Source organism: Sinohyriopsis cumingii, unplaced genomic scaffold, assembly GCF_028554795.1.
Source record: "Sinohyriopsis cumingii isolate HCF-2022 unplaced genomic scaffold, ASM2855479v2 utg000160l, whole genome shotgun sequence".
Lineage (NCBI taxonomy): Eukaryota > Metazoa > Mollusca > Bivalvia > Unionida > Unionidae > Sinohyriopsis > Sinohyriopsis cumingii.
Window position 1 is genome coordinate 10,279,693 of NW_028315873.1, and position 22,324 is coordinate 10,302,016.

General features: G+C 35.8%; 1 protein-coding gene across 1 annotated transcript in view; it reads left to right on the forward strand.

The window, feature by feature from the left end:
• The first annotated feature begins 301 nt into the window (after positions 1 to 301).
• The window catches only part of LOC149774763 (von Willebrand factor D and EGF domain-containing protein-like), a 193,871-nt gene continuing 171,848 nt past the window's right edge, over positions 302 to 22,324 (forward strand). The window contains exon 1 of the mRNA XM_089945001.1: positions 302 to 371. Within this exon, the coding sequence (XP_089801127.1) occupies positions 302 to 371 (70 nt within the window). The remainder of the gene's footprint in view (positions 372 to 22,324) is intronic.

The following is a 22,324-nucleotide window of genomic DNA, read 5'->3' on the forward strand; positions in this document are numbered from 1 at the left end:
ATCAATTAAAAAATTGTTATATTAAAAAATAATGGTACATTCGGAATCTCCTACTGCAAGAATAGCTCGAGAACGATCAGAAGCAATTAAAAAATTTCTTCCTGTCAGAGACTCATTCAGAAAAAATCTACAAGCGCAGCAAGAAGCACAAGTTGAGTATGAAGAAGAAACTAAAAAACTGTTTAAGCCCGTCACTGCAGCTACTAAGAAAGTTACAACTGTCATCAAAGAGGATCTTCTTCCGGTATCAAAACAAACTGCAGGGCAGACTGAGGAGATAGCAAGAGGAACTAGACAGACAATGGAGACTTTACGAGATCTTCCACCTGGTATAGCCAGGGGAATAGCTGCGGCTCAGCCTCCACCTGTTGGTGAGAAAATACTTAAAGAAATTGGAGAACTTCGTACTGAACTCGCCGACGTACAAAAAGAACATGCACCTAAATTCAAGCCAGCAAAAGAAAATATAAAATTAATTGCAAAATTTAAGGAAGGGGTTGTTGATGATATTAGAACTACTGAAATAGAAAAATTACCCGAAAAAAGATTAGATTATATATGACAAATCTGCTGTTTTAGAACCCCTTCATGAAAGAACAAAAGATGATAATCTTATTAAATGGATATATCGCATACATGCAAATAAAGGACAAGCTAGAAATGATGATTCGAAATATAAAAATCTTTATAAAGAAGTAGAAATGCTTCGCAGAGAGAGACTAGAACAACCTTCCCGGCGGAAACTTCCTCCACCTTTACGTAAAGTAATTCCTGCGCCGGAAATGACATTTACACCGATAGATTCACCACATGGATTTCGAAGAAGTGACTCACCTAACACATCCCCGGTCATCACTGAACTTACTCCGGTAATGCAACCACCAGTACTTAAAACACCTCAAGATGAACCCAAAACAGGATCTGGTTTATGTCCTGATAATATCATCAATGACGTGTCACGGTTAGAGGTTCTCATAGGAGGAAAACGTGCCGGAAATAATTCGCCAGAAATAATTAATGAAGCAGCTGATATTTGTCGGCGATTATTTCAAGGTGGTATCATGGATATCGGCGTTTACCGAGAACTTATCGATGAGCTTGTTGATGACTAGTTGTTAGATAAATGGTAAATAAAAATAAGATGATCATACATAATAATCATCGCAAATCTGTACAGGTCAGAGCGGTAAACTCACGATTACCAATCCATAGGGTTATTTACGGAGATGGACTTGGTGATGTTATTCAGGGTCTATTTAGAAGGATGGCTCCAAAAGCAATACCGATTGCAAAACAATTAGGTATGAAGGCCATTGAGGCTGTTCGTTATAAAGCTCCTGGTGCAATTGTCAATATTGCTGGTAAGGCGTTCTCGGCGATCAAAGAAAGACTAGCACGATTACTGCGACGAAAACAACAACCACCAGTAAAATTACCAAGTACTGAGGTGATGCCTGCAGATGTCAGTAAAATAATAAATCAAGCTGCAAATCAAAAACTAGCGGAATTATCTGGAGAAGCAGAAAAAAATATAACAGCAAATTTAATGGCAGGAAGCGGTCTTCGTCGACGATGATCATCATTTGGAAAAATGATAATTACAATAAAATGTTTAAACGCATATCCGACCCAGCATTTGACATGGATACACCGGTCCTCAAAGATGAATCGGTACGTGATTATCAATTTTATTCCTATGACGCAAAACAACCAGATCAGCGAGTGAGAATCGAATTACAGGTTCATGATACAAGTAGATACTTTTTGCCCGCTGAGGCGTTTATTGAACTAGAAGGTGAACTTGTAAAGGGGGATGATACGGCATATGCTGCCAATGCACGAGTTGGTTTTGTCAACAACGGAATTATGGTACTGTTTGATAGCGCCACATACATGATTGATGGAAAAAATATTGAATCAATTCAGAAGGATGTTGATGTTGCTACAACAATAATTGGTCTAGCGAGATATTCTGACGACTTTATAAGATCATCCGGTCCAACAATGATGTTTGCTAAGGATACCACCGACAACGCCAACCATAATCAGTATATCAAGTTACTCACACCACAGAATATTTCTGTTGCTGATCAGGCAGAAGCTGCCAACCCCGATCGTGAAACAAGACCAGGGGGTGATTTTGAAATCATAAAGGGTATTGCCCCGACTTTCAACCTAGGATTTGCAACACGCCGAGCAGCGTTGTCGGGAGATAGAAGAAATTTTTCATTTGCAATTCCATTATCTCACATCTTTGGATTTTGCAGAAATGTTAGAAAGGTAATCTTTGGAGCTAAACACACAGTTGTACTCGTAAGAAAGGGTAATGTTAATGATGCAGTCTGGCGAGGTGCTGGTGTTGCTGATGCTGGTAAAGTAAATATAACAAAACTTTCATTGTGGATGCCAGTAGTGACACCATCAATTACTGAAGAACACAAATTACTATCTTTTATGGATCAAGGCGGTAAATCATTGATATCATGGTTAACAGTAACCACAGATGCTGCTCAAAGCAATGTTAATGGTTTATTTACATGGCATATAGCATCACAACAGGGTGTTTCTGCGCCGCGACATATTTTTATTGCGCTGCAAAATAATGACCGGATAAATAATCAAGGACGTTCACATGTGATATTTGATAACCTTGGAGTTAATGAAGTTTCCTTGCGGATAAATGGACATCAAGAACCGGCTGAGGATATATTGTTAAATTTTAATCAAAATCATGTAGCGCGTGCATATCATCGTTTGATGTCATTTATGGGACGTGATCAAAATGTGGATACCGGTTTGCAAATATCACAACTAGATTTTACAGGTCTATATCCGATTATTTTTCGCTGGAGCATCTTGATTTATCCAAGCAATCTGTCGTTGATATACACTTTCGAGCTCATGTTACTAAACCGCCAGGTGGTGGTGCCTTCTACAGAGCAATCGCGGTCATACTTAGCGATAAAGCCATGTTACTTGAAGGTGGTAGTGGTCGAATGAGAGTCGTTGATGCACCAGTGGAAAATCTTTAATTATTCAGAAAAATATTATTTATATATAAAATGTCGTATAGTCATGTTAATGTTACTCTGACTCCTGGTTAGGTAAAAAAGCTTCAATCAAAAACCGCCAACAAATGCGGAACTAAAATATCACTAAAACGAGATCAGATTAATGGTGGTCCAAACAAATTATCGTTGACAAATAATCAGATTAAACATTTCAATAAAGCCCTGGAATTAAAAACTGGAGTTCAAATACATCTTTCTCCGAGCGCTACAAAAGATATGATTAAAATAGGTGGATTTTTCCCACTATTAGCTGCAATACCAGCACTACTTGCAGCAAAAACAGCTGCGGCACCTGCGATAGCTGCATCTGCTGCACCGGCGTTAGCAAAAGCTGCTGCGTTAGGTGTTGCTGGAGCGGCGGGTAAGAAAGTTTTTGATAAAATTACTGGTGGACGATATAGCTAAAAAAGGGACGCGGCTTAAGATTGCCAGGATCTCGTTGGGGGAGAGGCCTAAGGCTTCCACGATAGATGTTCCAGCATCAAATTTTGATTTACTTGATGCTGCTAAAAAATTAAAAATAAAAAACTTTAGAGGTGTTTTTATGCGAGATCAATTACCGAAACAACCAAACAAACTCGAAACAGATATTATTAATCTAGACTCGAATTCAGGACCCGGTACTCATTGGGTATCATATGCGGTTGATCCACGTGGAATCGTTTATTTTGATTCGTACGGGTTAGCTCCACCCGTTGAATTTATCAAGTATGTCGCACCACTTCACGCAAGAACCTGTGGTTATAAAGTTTGGTATTCAACGCTACCCACACAAACAATGACAGATCCGCCAATATGCGGCCGTGAAGTAATTAATGTACTCGACGCTATATCAAAATCATCCAAACCACCACATAAAGTTGTGCATGATTATACAAGTAACCGATTCGTTGCGCGTAAAGCGTTTTAAACAACAGGTCTTATTATAATGGTTGATATTTACGGAAGATCTTCTACCAGTAAGAAAATAAAATCCGACGTTGATCTGTCGAAGTATGCGACTAAAGATGACCTCGCTGATATCATGAACCTGGCTGGCGTTGACCCAGATGAAGTTGTTATCTTTCAAGATCGATATGGTAAACTAAAAACGAGCAATATCAGATGGAATGATATCGTTCGACGAGTACTTGGTGCAGTTACGGATAATATTCCCGTGTTTACTGACGGTGGTAGAATCAGAGATTCAAGTATATCGTTTGCAACAATTAGAAATGAAATTGCAAGAAGCGTTGCTAATAGCGTGAAAAACACCGGCGACATAATGACGGGTGAACTCAGCATGAACGGAAATAAAATAGTAGTTTTAAGAGATCCAACATCTGACGAAGATGCAGCAACAAAAAAATACGTCGACAACGTGGATGGAAAACTATCCACGCTGCGGGCCGAGTATGATGTTCACGTGGGCGCTTTTGCAAGATTTCGAAGAAATTTTCAAAAAAACCGACGAATCCATTGATACATTCTTTGGTACTCCGCACACCATTGATATAAAACTCGTTGATATCAAAACTAACCTAGACACGATCAAACAAACACAGCAAGACATCGTAGCGGGAATTCCTGAGATCGTCAACAAAACCAATTTAATTAAAATTTCAGCTGGAATAACTCCCGGGCATATCACAAACATCGTATACACGGTATCATCGGGATTTGCAACATGGTCACAGCAAAATAAAACTATCAAATATACCGCAACAGTAACTGGCGTGTACAGGCTGTCTGTGTTCAGTGCTGCAAAATTTGAAATATTTACAACGTTTCCATGGCGTCATTCAACCGATAGGTTTTCCGGGGTTGTATCTGTTATATTAAATAGCGGAACCGAAGAAATATTTATCCTGGAAGCAGCTGATGAGAAATTAATCACATCTTACTGGTGGTGTTTGGAATTTGTAGCTGAAACACCTCAATTGGTTACTGCATAAAAAATATATGGACGGTGCACAATACAGGTACAATCAAGCGCGTAAATGGCAGGCGGCGCTAAAAAATCAAGTCGATCAATATACAGTAAAAGTAAAAAAATATCGACGACGATTAGTTATCGTTGATGTGATTGTTTATTCAGTATCCGCTGTTGTTGCTGGAACCGGTGTAATATTATCAGCGTTGACAATGATGGCACCAGCAGCTGTAACTATTTGTATTCAGCAGCAACAACTATTGCAGGTGTGCTTAATATCATCGCAAAAAATATGTATTTGCACGAACGAAAACTTATCCGATTACATAATAAAATTACACACAGCGACGGTAGCATACTCGACATTATCCTCGTTGTTATCAGCGAGTCTTAGTGATGGAATTATATCTGATTTCGAGTTTTCAATGATGACTAAAATATACGACGAGGGTATCGGTATTAAAGATGCAAGTATTAATAATGACAGAATTACTCCAGCAGATCGTGACCAACACAACTCCGCCAAAGATAACGATGATCTCGGTAAGTTCGTCTAATCCTGAATTTAGTGTTAATTTTCCTACTGCAATTCCAGTAAAAGAAATAGCACTAGCGCAATTACGGGTATATTACAGCTGGCCAAATATCAGATCAAAATCATTTAATGGTACACCAGCAAATAATTCGCTTGTATTTGCTAGTAAAAATAAAACCGATGGAACACCTGACTGGGTTGTTGTTGGAATACCTACTGGCAATTATGAGATCGAACAAATCAATGAGGAATTTCAGCGTAGAATTAAATCAATAACCGGAAAAGAAGCAAAAATATCAATTAATGTTCATGAACCGACCCTGTCTTCTACAATCGAAATAAACTCGCCTGATTACGTCGTTGATATTTATCAGTCCACGATAAGATCCGTACTAGGTTGGCCTGATATTATGCCAGAATATCATGGACCATCAGAACCGAAGTTAGGTGAATTTCTCACGGACGAAGCAAAACTTATAACAGTTCCAGGATATCGATTTTCTCGCCAGTGTCCAACATGGAGAGATTCTGTTGCTGCTGGTGGAAAACTTATTACACCAATATTTCCTCATTTTGTTGTTGTTGATGTGACAGCTTCAACCACAACTGTTGGTGAAAAATTTGTCAGGATTATATCCGATGAAATTAAGGCCGAGTTTACAAATACATTAACGACATTAACACAGTTGTTTAAAAATTATATCCTGGAGTATCCTAATAACAATCTGAAAGAAAAAATTATTGAAAAAATACAACATCTGAATCAAATTATATTAGATCTTAAATACGTTAATCGATATTTTATTGATGTTATAAATGAAAGCATTATTCCGCTTAAGACGGGTAAAAGTACTAGATAAACCTATCTTGATCATTATAAAATAAATGAAGTGGATTTATTAGATTTTATACTACCAGGATTTGCCACCGACGACTTGACAAAATCACTCAAGGATCTTATCAACGAAAACTTTCCTAAAATAATCGATGCATGGAAAAAAATAACTCCACTGGAGATTATTCTTAGATATGATAATGATCCACATGGCGGCGGAAGACACGTATCTCCGGGAATCGTTAATATAACACCGACAATCGTGGTCAGTCTGGTTTGTGACGTAATCGATGGCAGCTATCAAATAGATCTCGGAAGATCAAATCAGGCTCAACAAGGATACATCCTATACACATTTACACCACAAGTTCCCCCCGGAAGGTTAATCGTGCAAGAACCAACTAATCCTGTGTATCTGCGGTGTCACAATAATATGTTAACACGAATAAATTTTAAGCTCACAGACCACCTTAATCGCTTAATTGACATACGTGGAGAAGAACTTGTGATAAATCTGTATGTGAAATCTTAAATATTATGTAATGTACCACACGTGAGGGTTTTTATACACTTGAAAACACGGACACGAGGATTTCTTAACAGTTAGAAGAACATTTGTAACAGAGATCAGACTTACTGCTGTATTAAATTCGATCAACTTAAAAAAAATAATATTTCAAAATAAATAAAAATATTTTTTTATTACTGATATGGTGTTTGGTACAAATTAATAAGATCGTGTGTTTGGTACAAATTAATCAGCCTTGTAAAAAAATATTTCAGAAAAAATAAATAAAATGTTTTTATTTTTTTTTCTGAAAATTTGATCATTTTACATAATTCTAGCCCATCAAAGATCTACACGTGGTCAGCGTTGACAGGGACCCCAGTTACCAAAACTTTCATTTTCATTTTCACCAGAATTATTACTTTGGATCGTTTCACCAGAATTATTACTTTGGATCGTTTCACCAGTAAAGGGGTTACTCGCTAACATAAGTTTTCTTAATTGTCTTATACGAGTACTAATCGTTTTCTTTGCCTCGTACTCGTGGGATAACAGCGATCTAATTCTTTCTACTGCGGCAGAGAGAGGAACGAATTCCTTCACCTGATTATCTTCTACGGTAGCTAGCGACTAAAACATTGCCGCCTGAATCCGTTTCATGAGCTTGTATTCAGATGATAGTGTGTGTTCCCTGGTTTTTACGTTCTTGTAAAATCTCAAAATCAGAAACTATTTTTTTCAGGATTTAGTTCATCGGATATATTAATTCCATCTTTATTCAACTTTTTAATAGCAGAAATAATGTCATTGATATTTTCATGGTTCATTATGTAATATATAAATCTTTAAAATACATTTTTTTTATCCCTATAGAACCCCTATCGAGTCTTTAGCGAGTTCGTCGGGATGTTTCAAGGACAGTACAACATATACAATTAATGAAGAGCCCCTATCGAGTGTATTAGCGAGCTCAGATTATGAATGACGAGCCCCTATCGAGTGTATTAGCGAGCTCAGATTATGCACTGGACGGCACAAACATATAACTTAACTAAGGAAATGTATATATACAATGAAATGAATATATACAATGAATATATGCAAGGACAGTACAAACATATACGCTCAGCAAAATCCCACCCACAATAATTAATCCCGTGGGTGATACGAAAATATGTATCAACCACCGGTCAATATTGTGGTTGAATTTTGCTGAGCGGGGTTTTTTGCGGTTCCCCCATTATTATAAAAATCGCAATTATGCGCACCACCGACAAATTGTCAGCCATGGGGATTCGATCCTGGACAGCGAGCGTCACAGTCCAATACCATACTGATTGAGCCATCGAATCTTGTTACAAACATATGTTTCGGAAGTTAATATATAGCTAAGGAACCAATACAATTCTGAATTCAAGAAATACGTTTTCACCAAACAAGTTAGATTTATAAAAGCTGGATTAAGGAATTTCCTATTTACTATACCACGTCATTTATGATAGATCATCTAACTGTTAGATGTTTTCATCCTTCCTATAATATAACTGTTAGATGTTTTCATCCTTCCTATAATATAACTGTTAGATGTTTTCATCCTTCCTATAATAAAACTGCTAGATTTTTTCATCCTTCCTATGACTATACGTGATTTTCAGTCCTCTCTATATCTGTTCTATGGAGAAATATATATTACGAGATTTCCCACTCGTAAATCTGTATCCATGAACAATGGTCAAGGGAGTATTTAGTTGTTAAAATTACTCGATAAAAAAAAAAGTACCCACACATACGCACACAAATACATAATCACAGATACGCACACACATACGTATACAAATATATTTTGCTCTGAACAAGGAAAATGCAACTGATTAATTCCAAACACTATATACGAGTAAATACATGCAGGATCCCTGTACTGTAGATCTAAAATTAACCCGCCACGATCGATACATACTAGACGCTGGATTCTACATTCAGTAAGCTGGCATATAAATGTCGGTTTTCTGTAGTTCAGATGTAATGTATATGCTGTCTATGTGCTGTGTTGTTCTAAATGTTTCACGAACAGAACAGAAAAATACACGAACTGCATATTTTTGTAAGTTAGAAACTGTAGATAATTATGACCATATACGAGGATCATAAAATTACCTCCCTTTCATGAGTCAAAAATAAGTAATGTATGGGGGAAATTCTGTGACATAAATTAAAAAAATTAATTCGAGGTGGTAATGATAGTTATTGATATCGGAAGATAATTTTCTGCTTATATTTTTTCGAGAAAGCGGTTTTATATATATTTTCTGCTACTTTTTGTACTGAATGCGGGTGAATATCAAAATATTTCGCAGCAGAAGATATTGAACGAAATATAATTACTTCGCCAGTTTCTGTGTTTGTGGAATTTACCGCCCTTCTAGAAACTGTCTTACATCTTCCAGTATTACCACATGCAGAGTTCACGCTTTGCGTGACAACACGAAGGTTGGATAAATTATTGTTTTGAGGATCCCCATCAATATGATCGACCACTAGACCGTCATTGATCATCCCATTATGACACTCATGCGTGAATCTATGACACAGATAACGTTTCTTTCCTCCCTCGTATGTGAACATTAGATAAAATTGATTATTAATATAACCAACTGGTTTTTTTTAACCTGCAGTGTCTGATGACACCATTAATATCTGATTCATAGTTTGTTATTGTGGGATGTGGGACAAATATATTTTGCTCCATATATACAATAATATTATTTGTTTAAGTCATTGTTTGTCTGAAATCTTGATATATAATCCTCCACGGATTTTATAGCGTTTTCACCATTATTCTTTTTCTGTCATAATATCTTTTAAGTTCTCTGAACCGTTTTCCACCGCACTTTCCACATAATCCTGTTTTTCCTCGCACTCCAATACCACACCGCAGACATGGTATTGGTCCTAGACTTCCTCGTCGTATGTTTTGTGAGTGCATCCAACAAAATTCCTTTCTGCAGGATTTGTTGCATCGATTTACTGAGCCGATCATCAACCATTTGCATTGAGACATTGTATATATATATAATTTTCTTTATTTAAATATTTGTTTTAATTATATGAATGAGTTTGAGAGATTATCCCAAACTAGGCCTGTTAAATATAAATTCAACCTCGACAGATTATCTCCAGACTTGCCAGTGCGAGATTTGGTTGATCCGAAAAATAAAAGTTTGATCTCGAAAATTCACGACGCCAAGAAAGAATTTTACACGGATGGTGCATCTCATACATGGTCAACGTTCAAGATTATACGCAATACTGTCACGGACGCCACAATGAATGACAAGCGAGCGGCAACTATCATTAACTACATCGCTGAATACGAGGGCAATCAAAAATATTTCTTCAGAGTAAAATTTATTGTATTAACAGAAACAGGTAGTTGGATTATCCGTGATAAATATGATCCTGTCCTTGGCAATAATAAAACTGTCATATTAAGTAAAAATTCGAGACCGGGTCTACTGACGGGTATTGATAAACCGTATTATGAGCGAGCGTATCCTGTAACAGCGGTTATTTATGGAATCTATGAGATAAATAAAAAACCCAACGTTGATAAACTGACACCCATGAAATTTTCAAGGTTAAATTGTGTAGCCGAACGAGTAATAGAACACTTTACAAACGCGATGCGTGGAAATGGATTAACTGATTTAAGGCGTGAAAAAATAAACTCGTGGGCTAATTCAGTTAAGGATACCGGTGCTACAATAAAAGATGTTGCTGAGTTAGGAAAACTATTAAAATTTCCAATAACCGTAGCGACAATAACGGGAGAGGTACTGTACGAATCGAAATATAAATCGAAAGGAGCTCCAATAAATATTATTGATCATAACGCGCATGCATGGACTAGCGCAGTAACAATATTTCCACGTGATCAAACTGTTAGATTTTACCCCTCAGATATGAGTATGTTTGATTTTATCAACGAAATAAGTAAAAACGATCCTGTATCGGTATGGTTATTTAAAAGTAATGAGGAAGGTGAATTTGATCAGTTTGTCAGACCAAATGGTGAAATATATCGAACAGAATCCCTCCATGACGAGATGAAAAATCTCGCGGAGAAGTTTTTAGAGTGCAAGCACGCGGAAAATATTGACAAATTGCTAACTAATTGTTTTACCGTTCCATCTGTTGCGGCTCATTTCGCCAGAGAAAAAAATTCATGGAAACCAACACGATTTCATTTACTCGAGGACGTACGCGCAAGTTGCGTCGAATACGGACATGGCGGATTATGGAATACCAAATGCAATTACAATGATGTTATTTCGGTTGATATGGTTGCATGTTATCCGGGAAGTTTTCTAGGATACGGAGATTGTTCTGTATACTTTAAAAGATTTGGTCACCCAACAAACAAGATGACGCGAGTGGCAATTAATGGACCATTACCTGATTTTGATCTGACTGGATTCGCCTGTATTGAATCATTCGAGTTTAACGAAAATCTTCACAAGATTTGTTATGTTTGGTTTGGTAGACAGTTTTGTGAAAAACGTTGGGCACCTATAGTTTTATTACGATATATGCTAGATTGTGCGATACTGACATCGTTGGTGGTCAGTGAGTCGATTATATCATATCATGCACAGACGAAAGTTTGGTTGCCCATGTCAGATTCTGAAGTTATTAGCGAGTTTAAGGAAAAATATCCTGATGTTTCCGAAGATGATATTCCTAAAATTCTCGAGAATAAACTCAAAACCGCAAAAGATCTCGGTAGAAAAATTATAGGTAAATTTACTCAAGGTGGTGCATATGATCATAAAAGACATCACGCACGATTAATTCTAGATGATGCCGAGTACGATTTTACAATCGCTGATACAACAGCGAGAAATATATTTGTAAATCGAGAAAGTGTTTATTTATCCGACGGAACAAAATTGGGTACGATCGTTAGTTACATAAATGACGTCTCCCCACAGTGTATTCATCTAAGATCTTCCATGTTGGCTTATGTTTCCATAAATGTATTATCGATGATTAATAGATTTCCTGAGACCGCAGTCAGAGTCGCAACAGATTCGTTTTATATTTCAAGTAAATATTTAGAACCTGTTATGAAATTTACAAGTAATGATGAACGATGGGGTTCGTGGAGAATAAAAAAAGAATTATTACACAATTATACAGAATCAGCAGATGTTCCAATGAGAGATTTTTATCGTAAGGGTAATAAAATATCAGAAATGTCGAAAGCGCCATCATTGAGTGATCCAGTAACTAGATATAAGACAGTATATCTCAATGGACCTGGTGGATGCGGCAAAACGACTCGAGCAATTAATGTTTTCAGAAATTCAGATATGATCGTGCTGACACCCACACATAGACTTGCACGCGAGATGAAACAGCGGCAAGTACAATCGTGTACGTATCATAGTTTCTTTCGATGGCGCGGGGATACATGGACTCCTGAACGAATGGGAGAAAAATATATACCTAAAATAATTATTTGGGACGAGATATGTACGGTGTCATTGGATACATTGAAAACGTTTCTTGATTGGTTGTTGACAAAAAATACCGCTATAATAATGTGTGGCGATCATGGTCAACCGCCGCCTTTTGTTGGACCATCTCCACATGATTGGTTAAAAAATTTCGTTGATTATTACGAAGAAATAGATGATGATCATAGAGCTCTCGATGCAAATTTAAAGGAGTTTAAAAAATTAATCAGATTACAATCAAACAAAATTCAGTGTGAAATAATACGTGGAGTGATCTCAGTTTCCTCAATGAGTGATTTTTTAAATTTATGGAGACCCAGCGATCTGATAGTAGCAAGCAGAAAAATAATCTGAGACGCTTTACAGCAGCAGTTATTTCAATTACATAAAGAATAATACTCAGAATTACCCGTACCGTTGTGTTATAGACCATCAGATACACGAAAACAGAATATTAATGTTGATATTCCAGGACAGACTGAAAAACAGAATCTCGTATTAAATGATATTGTCGCCGTTGATATCAGTGTGGTCGAAGATGCATTACGCGCTGACAAATCTCCATGGGTGTTGGGATACGCTATGACGATCCACTCGTCTCAGGGATTAACTATTTCTAATACACGAGTCTGGATTGTAGACGATCGCATCGAGTGGTCAAATTTAGTTTATTTAGCGGTATCGAGGGTCAGAAAAATATGTCAACTACGTAGAATTATAATTCCTGAAATCGTTGATAAATTTAACGTCATCGATGATGATATAATAAGAAAAAAATTAATCGGATACAAACAATCTGATAAAAAAAATAAACGTGACTGTGATCTTGATGTTGAATTTATTATTGAGTTGAAACAGCAGCAGAATAATCATTGCGCCAGTTGCAATTTTATAATGCTGTGGAGGTATTCGAGTAATGATTCAAGACAATTTACCGTAGATAGAAAAGATAATAGTCGCGGTCATACACGAGAAAATACCATGTTGACCTGTCTTGAGTATAATCGACGTAGAGGCGCTAGTGCTAGTTAAGTGATCGCGGTGGTAGTTGTGTATCCTCGGGAATTATTTGTAGTTGTTCACGTACAAATCCACGTTGAGGAGCAGCCGAATCTAATCTGTAGATTGCAGGTCTACCTGAGGATCTTGTCACGGTGGATATTTTGTGTGTGGTAACACTCCAAATAGGATCAGTCGCTCTCGCTTTACCACCTTCAAGTTCACCAGGCTCATATAAATATCTGACTGTAACATCACCCAATATGTTTTGTTTTTCAACATCTTTTCGTTGTGTTGGTATATTTTTTTTGTAATTGCATTAATGGGTTTCATGTTGGTTGTTCGTTTAATCTCATTATTTAATGCAGCTATCACGCTTGGTAATCTTGCAACCCACTCGCGAGATCTTTTATCCTGAATAAATTCCCTCGCGTATTGATATCAAAATAACCGCTCAGCGAGTGTTCGATTAAATCGCTCAATAATTGCCTGATCACGATGAATTGCAGTATGACCTCGTCGTATTTTGGTATTATGTTGTTTCATCAACGATGATACTGGACCAAGAAATTCCTTACCAGGATCAACCTGTAGTAGCTGTGGCCATCGGAATGGTCCTCGTTGATAAATTCGTTCAAACGCATCGGCTACTTCAGATGATGTTTTCGTTGATAGCGGCTCTGCTTCTTTATATCTACTTGCAACATCAACTACGGTTGACGCGTATTTGTATGTTTTTCTACGCACAGTATCATGCGATAAAAACAGAATATCAGCTTGATGAACTTCATTAGGAAAACTGACATCGAAATACGCGTACTGAATTCGTTTCGGTGGTGGTAGATAAATTTGCCATATTGCTTGTTTGAATAACCACGTTTTAGCAGTAGAATGTTTAACCGCTGCTGCATCAGCAAGTTTACCAATTGCTGCTTTGCCTCTCCAGTATCCTCTTGGTGAATAATAAATCAATTCCATTATTAATCACCAGCCCCAAGCGCTAGTTTACCTTTCATCGCGGATCTTACTAACCAATTAGCTAATGATTCTCTAATATTTTTATTTTTTATGGAATTTAATTAATTTCACATCTGCAATATGTCTATCTTGTAGATTTTTACTTTTATAAGCTACATCATGAGCGTGACAAGCTCGATCAATAGCGTTTATTGGTTCCTCGCCTGGTTTTGGTTGATCTTGATTATCGAGCCTGATATCAAGTCTGGTACCAGGACCGCAATAATTATATCCTGGTAGATGTTTTTCTCCGCTGTATTTAGCTCATGGAGCACCTGGAAACTTTAACATCAAATTAGCAATATCACCACCGCGCTTATTAGGTAAAAACGAAAATTTCTTTCTGCCGCATACAGAACATTTTCCAACATACGCTATTTTTTATTTTTTGTTGTAACCGTAGCTAAATCAGTAGTCGGAGTTTTAACTCTACGGCGTAAGCAATATAAATTCATGACATAATATATATGGATATAATTGATTTCTCAGCAACAAAAAAACGAGAGCCAGTTAAATACCACCTTGCGTTACCAAATTCCATCAGAATGATTATCATAGGACCATCTGGATCGGGTAAGACGCAGTTATTACTTAATCTGATAATGAGATGGTTGAAATGGGATAAATTGTATTTAGTAGCACCATCCGCTGATGATCAACGATGTTATGATGTACTTAAAGATTTCAATGAAAACGCGCGATTACTGGATGAAGGTAATGATGTTATAGAGTTTATAACCGATATTGATGAAGCACCGTCCGTAGATGTTTTAGACGGATTTATTAATAATTTAGTTGTATACGATGATGTGATGCTAGATAAACAATCAAATGCAGCCAGAATATTTTCCCGAGGTAGACATAAAAATACAGACGTGATCTATGTTACTCAACGATACACACAAATTCCGAAGGTGATTAGAGACAACTGCAATATTTTAGTTGTGTTTAATGGCGTAGACACACACACTTAGAAATATTCATCAAACTTGGTGTGGTGGTGACATGGATATAATTAAATTCAAAAATTTCTTTTCACGAGCGCAAGCTACTCCGCACGGATTTATAACAATAAATTTACATGATCCAAGAACAAGATATCGTGTGGGTCTTGATAAAATATTTGGATAAATTAATAAATTTAATTAAAAAGATATCATTCATATAATGAACAACTGTGCGTGGCTGCGTCAAGGAACCACTAACAAATGTGATAAAAAATGCCGTGGAGAATATTGTAAAAAACATAATTATCTTATAAAGAAAAATCCTCATGCTGGTCCACGAAGTTGTGTTGGTTGTAACAACGGCGTTAGAGGATTATATCAGATTTGCAAAAATTGCGGTGGAGATCGATACAGAAGTTTGATGATATATTACAGAAAAAGAAAGAACATAAATCCAAAAATAGAAAAACCACCATCAGAACTTGAATATTACTTGAAACATAGAACAAATTCCCAGGATTCAGATGAGAAGAACGCGTTGAGAAATATTCATCAAACTTGATATGGTGGTAAGAATTTCTTTTGCAACATGAATAGCAGCAGAGAGGGGGCGTCTACAATTCTGTTTGGGACAAACAATAATCGTAGACGTGGTATTGACCTCTATGAAGGGTCACTGTTTTCTTTTGGTCCAAACACAAGGGTGACCACTCCCTTAAGTGGTCTGTTCACCCTCTCTGCTGCTAATAGTCAGCAAGTCTTGTCATTAGGTGTCTGTGACACGTATCTCGTATCTCCAATTTCATTTTAGATCTCCAATTCCGATACAATAGCAAGAGTCAAATGACTTGAAACAAGGACATCATATACAATGTGTATACTGTAGCTTAGCTATATGCTACAAAACTGGTAACTTATTTCATTATATAAGAAAGAAATTATAATATAATGAAATACATTTTCTATATCTAAACATAAAGAACATATCCAACTAATTATGAGATGCTTTATTTCCACAGATATCAAACTGGAAACTACATTTTTTATTATTTAAAATCGTATTCATCCACATATGAGCGATATTTGTAGTACAGACGAGATGATTCATTGTAATGTGCTTCACTGATAAAACATCAGACTAATTTGGTAGGAATTATAAAATATAACAATTGAATGTAAATAACGTTGCTACCGCTACCAGTAACCAACTATATTCTGGATTGGTCGAGATACATTTCTTTTTGTAAATTATACCTCAAGATTTGTGAGGTTATATTCCTGTGTGACTGTTTCATGAATTAATCCTATAAAGCATCCATTACTGGATCTGTATATACACTGTACAAAAATGATCACGTTTTGGAGTTTTTTTTCTTCTGCGGGCAATAAAATAAGTTGTTTGCACTTGCTATGAGCAAAAATAATAAAAATAAATAAAAAAATAAAAAAAAAAAACCCACGAAAAGGATTATATTTTCTTTGTTTCTGAGGTTTTTACCTTCACAAAACTATTATATTTATGAACCTGAGATGTAAATTTAAATTTGGCTTGTTATCCCTAATATATGTGCCTTGGATCAATGACATCAGCAAAGAGGGTGAACCCACCTCATTTTAGATGCGTCATTTTGGAAAACTAAGGCTTTTACAGAAACGAAAAAAATTACTCCGATAAATTACCCTCTCTGCTGTTAACATTGATCGGAGGTCATGTAAGTTTATTGTTATAAATCCATGCGGGGTTGACTGTGCTCGTGAAAAGAAATTTTTAAAGAGATTATATTCTATATCACCGCTACACCAAGTTTGATGAATATTTCTTAGCGTATGTGTATCAACTCTATTAAAACAGCAATACTATTACATTATCCCTGATCAATTTAGGTATTTGTGTGTATCGTTGAGTAACATTGATCACATCTGTGCTTTTATGTCTTCTGCGCGAGCTGGATTTGACTGTATATCTAGCATTACATCGTCGTATACAACTAAATTAATAAACACATCAAGGTTATTTACGGTCGGTGCTTCATTAATATCAGTAATAAATTCAATAAGGTCTCCGTTTAACAACTTTGCATTTTTATTAAAATCATTAAGTATTTCGTATCATTGTTGATTATCAACTGACGGGGCAACTAAATATAATGTATCCCATTTGATCCACCTCGTTGTTAGATTAATCTTGTTCTTGCTACTCCTAGTGAATAAAAAGTAATTCTAACTATTCATTTTTCAATTGTTACAGAGTTTTGAGTAGATGCAGGATATAATTCTTTTTTTGAGGTAAAATATATATTTGATATACAAGCAGATATTTGATATAAAAAATACTATTTTTAAAAATGACAAAATATGTCCCAAGTTTCATTTCTTGCTAGTGTGATAGGCAATATTTCCATTTTGATACTTTCCTTTTCACTCTCTACGGTGATTTTTTTTTACTGATATAAAAGTTTTGTATTTAGGCTAAATTTTTTGATTATTTGAAAGGTGTTGCATCTAGGTAGTATTTGGATTTTTTAAAATGTATTGTAATTAAGTAGCCGGTGTGTTTACGTTTATATACATTGAAGCCAAAAATGAAGTCTAAAAGTACTAGAAGAACTTACTTTTCTATAATAAGTAACTTTATGGAAATCTTGGTGCCCAATTTTAGTTATTTTTTAAATAGTTTTTAAATTATCCATAAGATGTCTGTAAATAATTGTTGTTGTTTTAAATCAGTATATTCTTTATTTATTATATACGTTTTGAATTTGTGTCATTGTGTTAATCTTACACGTGCTATGTTGGACTGACTATATATATATATATATATATATATATATATATATATATATATATATATATATATATATATATATATATATATATATATTAAGCTGATTTATATATATATATATATATATTAAGCTGATTTATACAAGGGAAATAACTCTTACTCCAACCAATATGTTTTGAAGTATGACACCAAACTCGATTGAAGAAAAATGGAGATAAGTTTTTGTTTGCGAATAGGTTACTAAAGATTTCCTGATCGTCCTTTCTTCCATCAGTAATAATGATAATGATGGTGATGACGATGATGATTTCGATATTTATGATGACGGTAAGTATGAATAAGAGTGAAGAGTATTTTCTGTAAGGTGTTTAAGATTTTTTCAAATATACCTCTTTGGTTATCTCTTTTCTTTTGCAGGGATGGGGGGCGGTGGTGGAGGTTAAGACTTTTGTATAATTTCAAATTTATATACTGAATTAGATACTGTGTACATTGTTCCGAAAATTCCCACTCGGTATAGATCTTAGATTGTATTATTTTTTTCAAGATGCTTGGAATTTTTCCAACATTAATGCAAGCAATTAATCTGTTAAAGAAATTTTACAATGTTTCCTTGAAAAATGAAAATGTTACTTAGTAAGGGGTATAACCCTCCCACACTTAAAAACATTTTCCTACTTTTTCTAAGCCTTTTTATTTTCAATAAGTCTTATTTTAGACCACATTATTTGATGTTTGTGTTAAGATATGTGCTCTTCTATTGTAGTGTGTTGTTCAAAGCGTACATTCATATAAGAAAGAGATGATTGTATTAAAAGATTTTTTGAAGTTTCAATTTCATTGAAAAATGTATATTTTTGAAGAATTGTTTCCAAAACTATTCAAGTTATTTTGTATACAACCTTATATATTGCAATATTTTCTATCATGGTTTAAATTTATATATATATTTTTAACTTTTTATTTTATTAAGATTCTTTGTAGATTTCTTACTGGTATTCAGAATGAGACCCAATGTAATATTCAACTCAATATTTATGTTGTTGTTGTTGTCGTTGGGTTTAACGCCATTTCTCAGCACACAATATGCTATGCATGGCGGCCAGTATTAATGGTGGAGGAAGAATCGGGGAAAACACCTGGAAGAACCACCGACCTACGAGAAGCTACTGGCAAGCTTTCTCACATACCTATATTGTCCGAATCCTAGACTCGAACGCACACAGACAGATGCCAGTAATCCGTAACGGAGAGCTCTTTAGACCACTCGGCCACTCGGAATATGTATGTAACGAAGAAGTAAATGAATGTTGTGTATTTTGTGATGAAGATGTAAATGAATGCTGTGTATTATGGGATGAAGATGAAATTGAATGGTGTGTATTGTGTGATGATGTAAATGAATGCTGTGTATTGTGATGAAGATGTAAATGAATGGTGTGTATTGTGTGATGAAGATGTAAATGAAAGGTGTGTATTATGTGATGAAGATGTAAACGAATGCTGTGTATTATGTGATGAAGATGAAATTGAATGCTGTGTATTGTGATGAAGATGTAAATGAATGGTGTGTATTATGTGATGATGTAAATGAACGGTGTGTATTGTGTGATGATGTAAATGAATGGTGTATTGTGTGATGAAGAAGATGTAAATGAACATTGTGTATTATGTTATTAGGGTGCTGATAATTACAGTGTTAACATGGTCACCATATCCCCAACAGATGGTTGTATACAAATGGAGTTCTTACTAAAAGACTAATAAATGAAAATCACTATAGAAGCTATTTTAAAACTTGTGTTAATACGTGAATGCATGCGGTTTTCGCTGTAAGTCTTCTGAAGTCTACTTTGGTCCTAGATGAAATGAGTGTCTAGAGATATCCAGCAACGTCTGCACATCGGCTATCGTGAACATCTTGTTACCACTCCTCTGCCAAATGGATGGTTACATCTACATGCAGTTTCCACTTTAAAGACTTGTATGCGTGGTACTAAATGAATGTGCTGTTGATCTGGCCTATTCTTGTTATCGTCACATCTTCTCCATGGGATTTTCTCCAAAACAGAAAAAGAGCTTTACTTGTGTCTGGTTGGTCATAAATGAAAAATATGCTTGTCAGATTGGCATTGCTTTCCTAATAGTGATAACAAATTAACATAAATATAGTAAGTAGATGAAAGATACCTAAGCATATGCAGACTTTTTCAGCATCACTAGAGCTATATAGCAAGCCATTCTGCCTGTGCCTTGCCTCTTTTCAACAGCATTCAAAACAAAAATGCCAAGATGAAACAAAGGGACCAAAATCGTCATTAATCTATAATTTAAATTTGGTTCTAAAGTTGAAACATTTAAATCTCAATCATGTACACAGTCAGTCTCATTCATTACCAAGCATTTCTTCCAGAGAACAGTAGTCATCGTTACCATTCTTCCAGACAAATGTAGCCATTATTATCATTCTCTCAGACAACTGTAGCCATTATTACCATTCTTCCAGACAAAAGTAGCCATTATTGCCATTGTCTCAGACAACAGTAGCCATTATTACCATTCTCCCAGGCAACATTTGTCGTTATTACCACTCTTCCAGGCAGCAGCAGTCATTATTGCCATTCTTCCAGACAATAGTAGTCATTATTACCATTCTTCCAGCAACATTTGTCATTCTTCCAGAGAACAGTAGTAAAAATTACCATTCTCCTAGACAACAGTGGTGACTAATACTATTTTACCAGACAATATTAGTCATTATTACCATTCGTCTAAAGAACATTAGTCACTATTACCATTCTTCCAGACAAAGGTAGTCATTATTACTATTCTCCCAGAAAACAGTAGCCATTATTACCATTATTCCAGGCAACAGTAGTCATTACTGTTCTTCCAGACAACATTAGTCACTATTACCATTCTACCAGACAACAGTAGTCATGATTGCCATTCTTCCAGGAAACAGTAGCCATTACCACCATTTTCCTATACAACATAAGTTATTAGTACCATTCTTCCAGACGAAAGTATTCATTATTACCATAATTCCAGACAACAGTAGTCATAACTACCATTATTCCATACAAGTCACTAGTAACATTAAAGACAACTGTAGCCTTATTATCATTCTTCCACAGGACATTAGCCATTATAACGATTCTTCCAGACGACAGTTAGTACCATTCTTTCAGACAACATATGTTATTAGTAGTAATTATTACCATTCTCCCAGACAACAGTGGTCACTAATACCATTTTACCAGACATTTTATTACTGTTGTCTGGGAGAATTGACTCGTCGTCAACATACAGTTGGGATACAGAATTTGAGCGGCAACCATTAGCAGCATTTGAACCTGTCTCTATGGATTTCGTACGTACAATCGTGATGAAGAGTGCACCAAAGTCATGTGAACTTGATCAAATTCCAACATCACTGCTGCTTGAGTGTTTAGATCCAGTATTGCCTTCACTAACTGATGTTATTAATACCTCTCTCATCCGGGGAATTCCCATCATTTTTCAAAACTGGCATTGTAAAGCCTCTGCTGAAGAAACCAACACTAGACCATAACGATTTAAAGAACTACCGCCCAGTTTCTAATCTCCCATTCATATAAAAATATCTTAGAAAAGGTTGTTCTATCTCAGCTTGTATCTCATCTAAATTCAAAGTCTTTTTAGCAATGTACAATCTGCATATCGCCCTTGCCACAATAATGAAACTACTCTTCTAAAAATAGTTAATGACATTCTCTCTGCATTGGATAGCGGAAAGATTACAGTCCTCACCCTCCTTGATTTGTCTGCAACATTTGACACAATAGACCATGATATATTACTTCACCGTCTCCAGCAAGTATTTGGCATGATACAGCCTTACTGTGGTCCTACTTGGTCAACAGGCCACAAATTGTATCTGCAAATGAAAAACACTCCAGCCCAGTTGATTTATGTTGTGGTGTTCCACAGGGGTATGTTCTTGGACCTGCTCTCTTCATTCTGTACACTTAGGCGCTCTCAAGTGTTATAGATAATCATCCAGTGTCTCACCAATTGTACGCTGATGACACCCACATATAATCTAGCCACCCAACTGACGTTAATGCTACCACTGAAGGTGTAGAGAGGAGCATTTCTGATGTGAAATCATGGATGACATGTAACAAGCTGCAGATGAATGATGATAAAACTGAGGC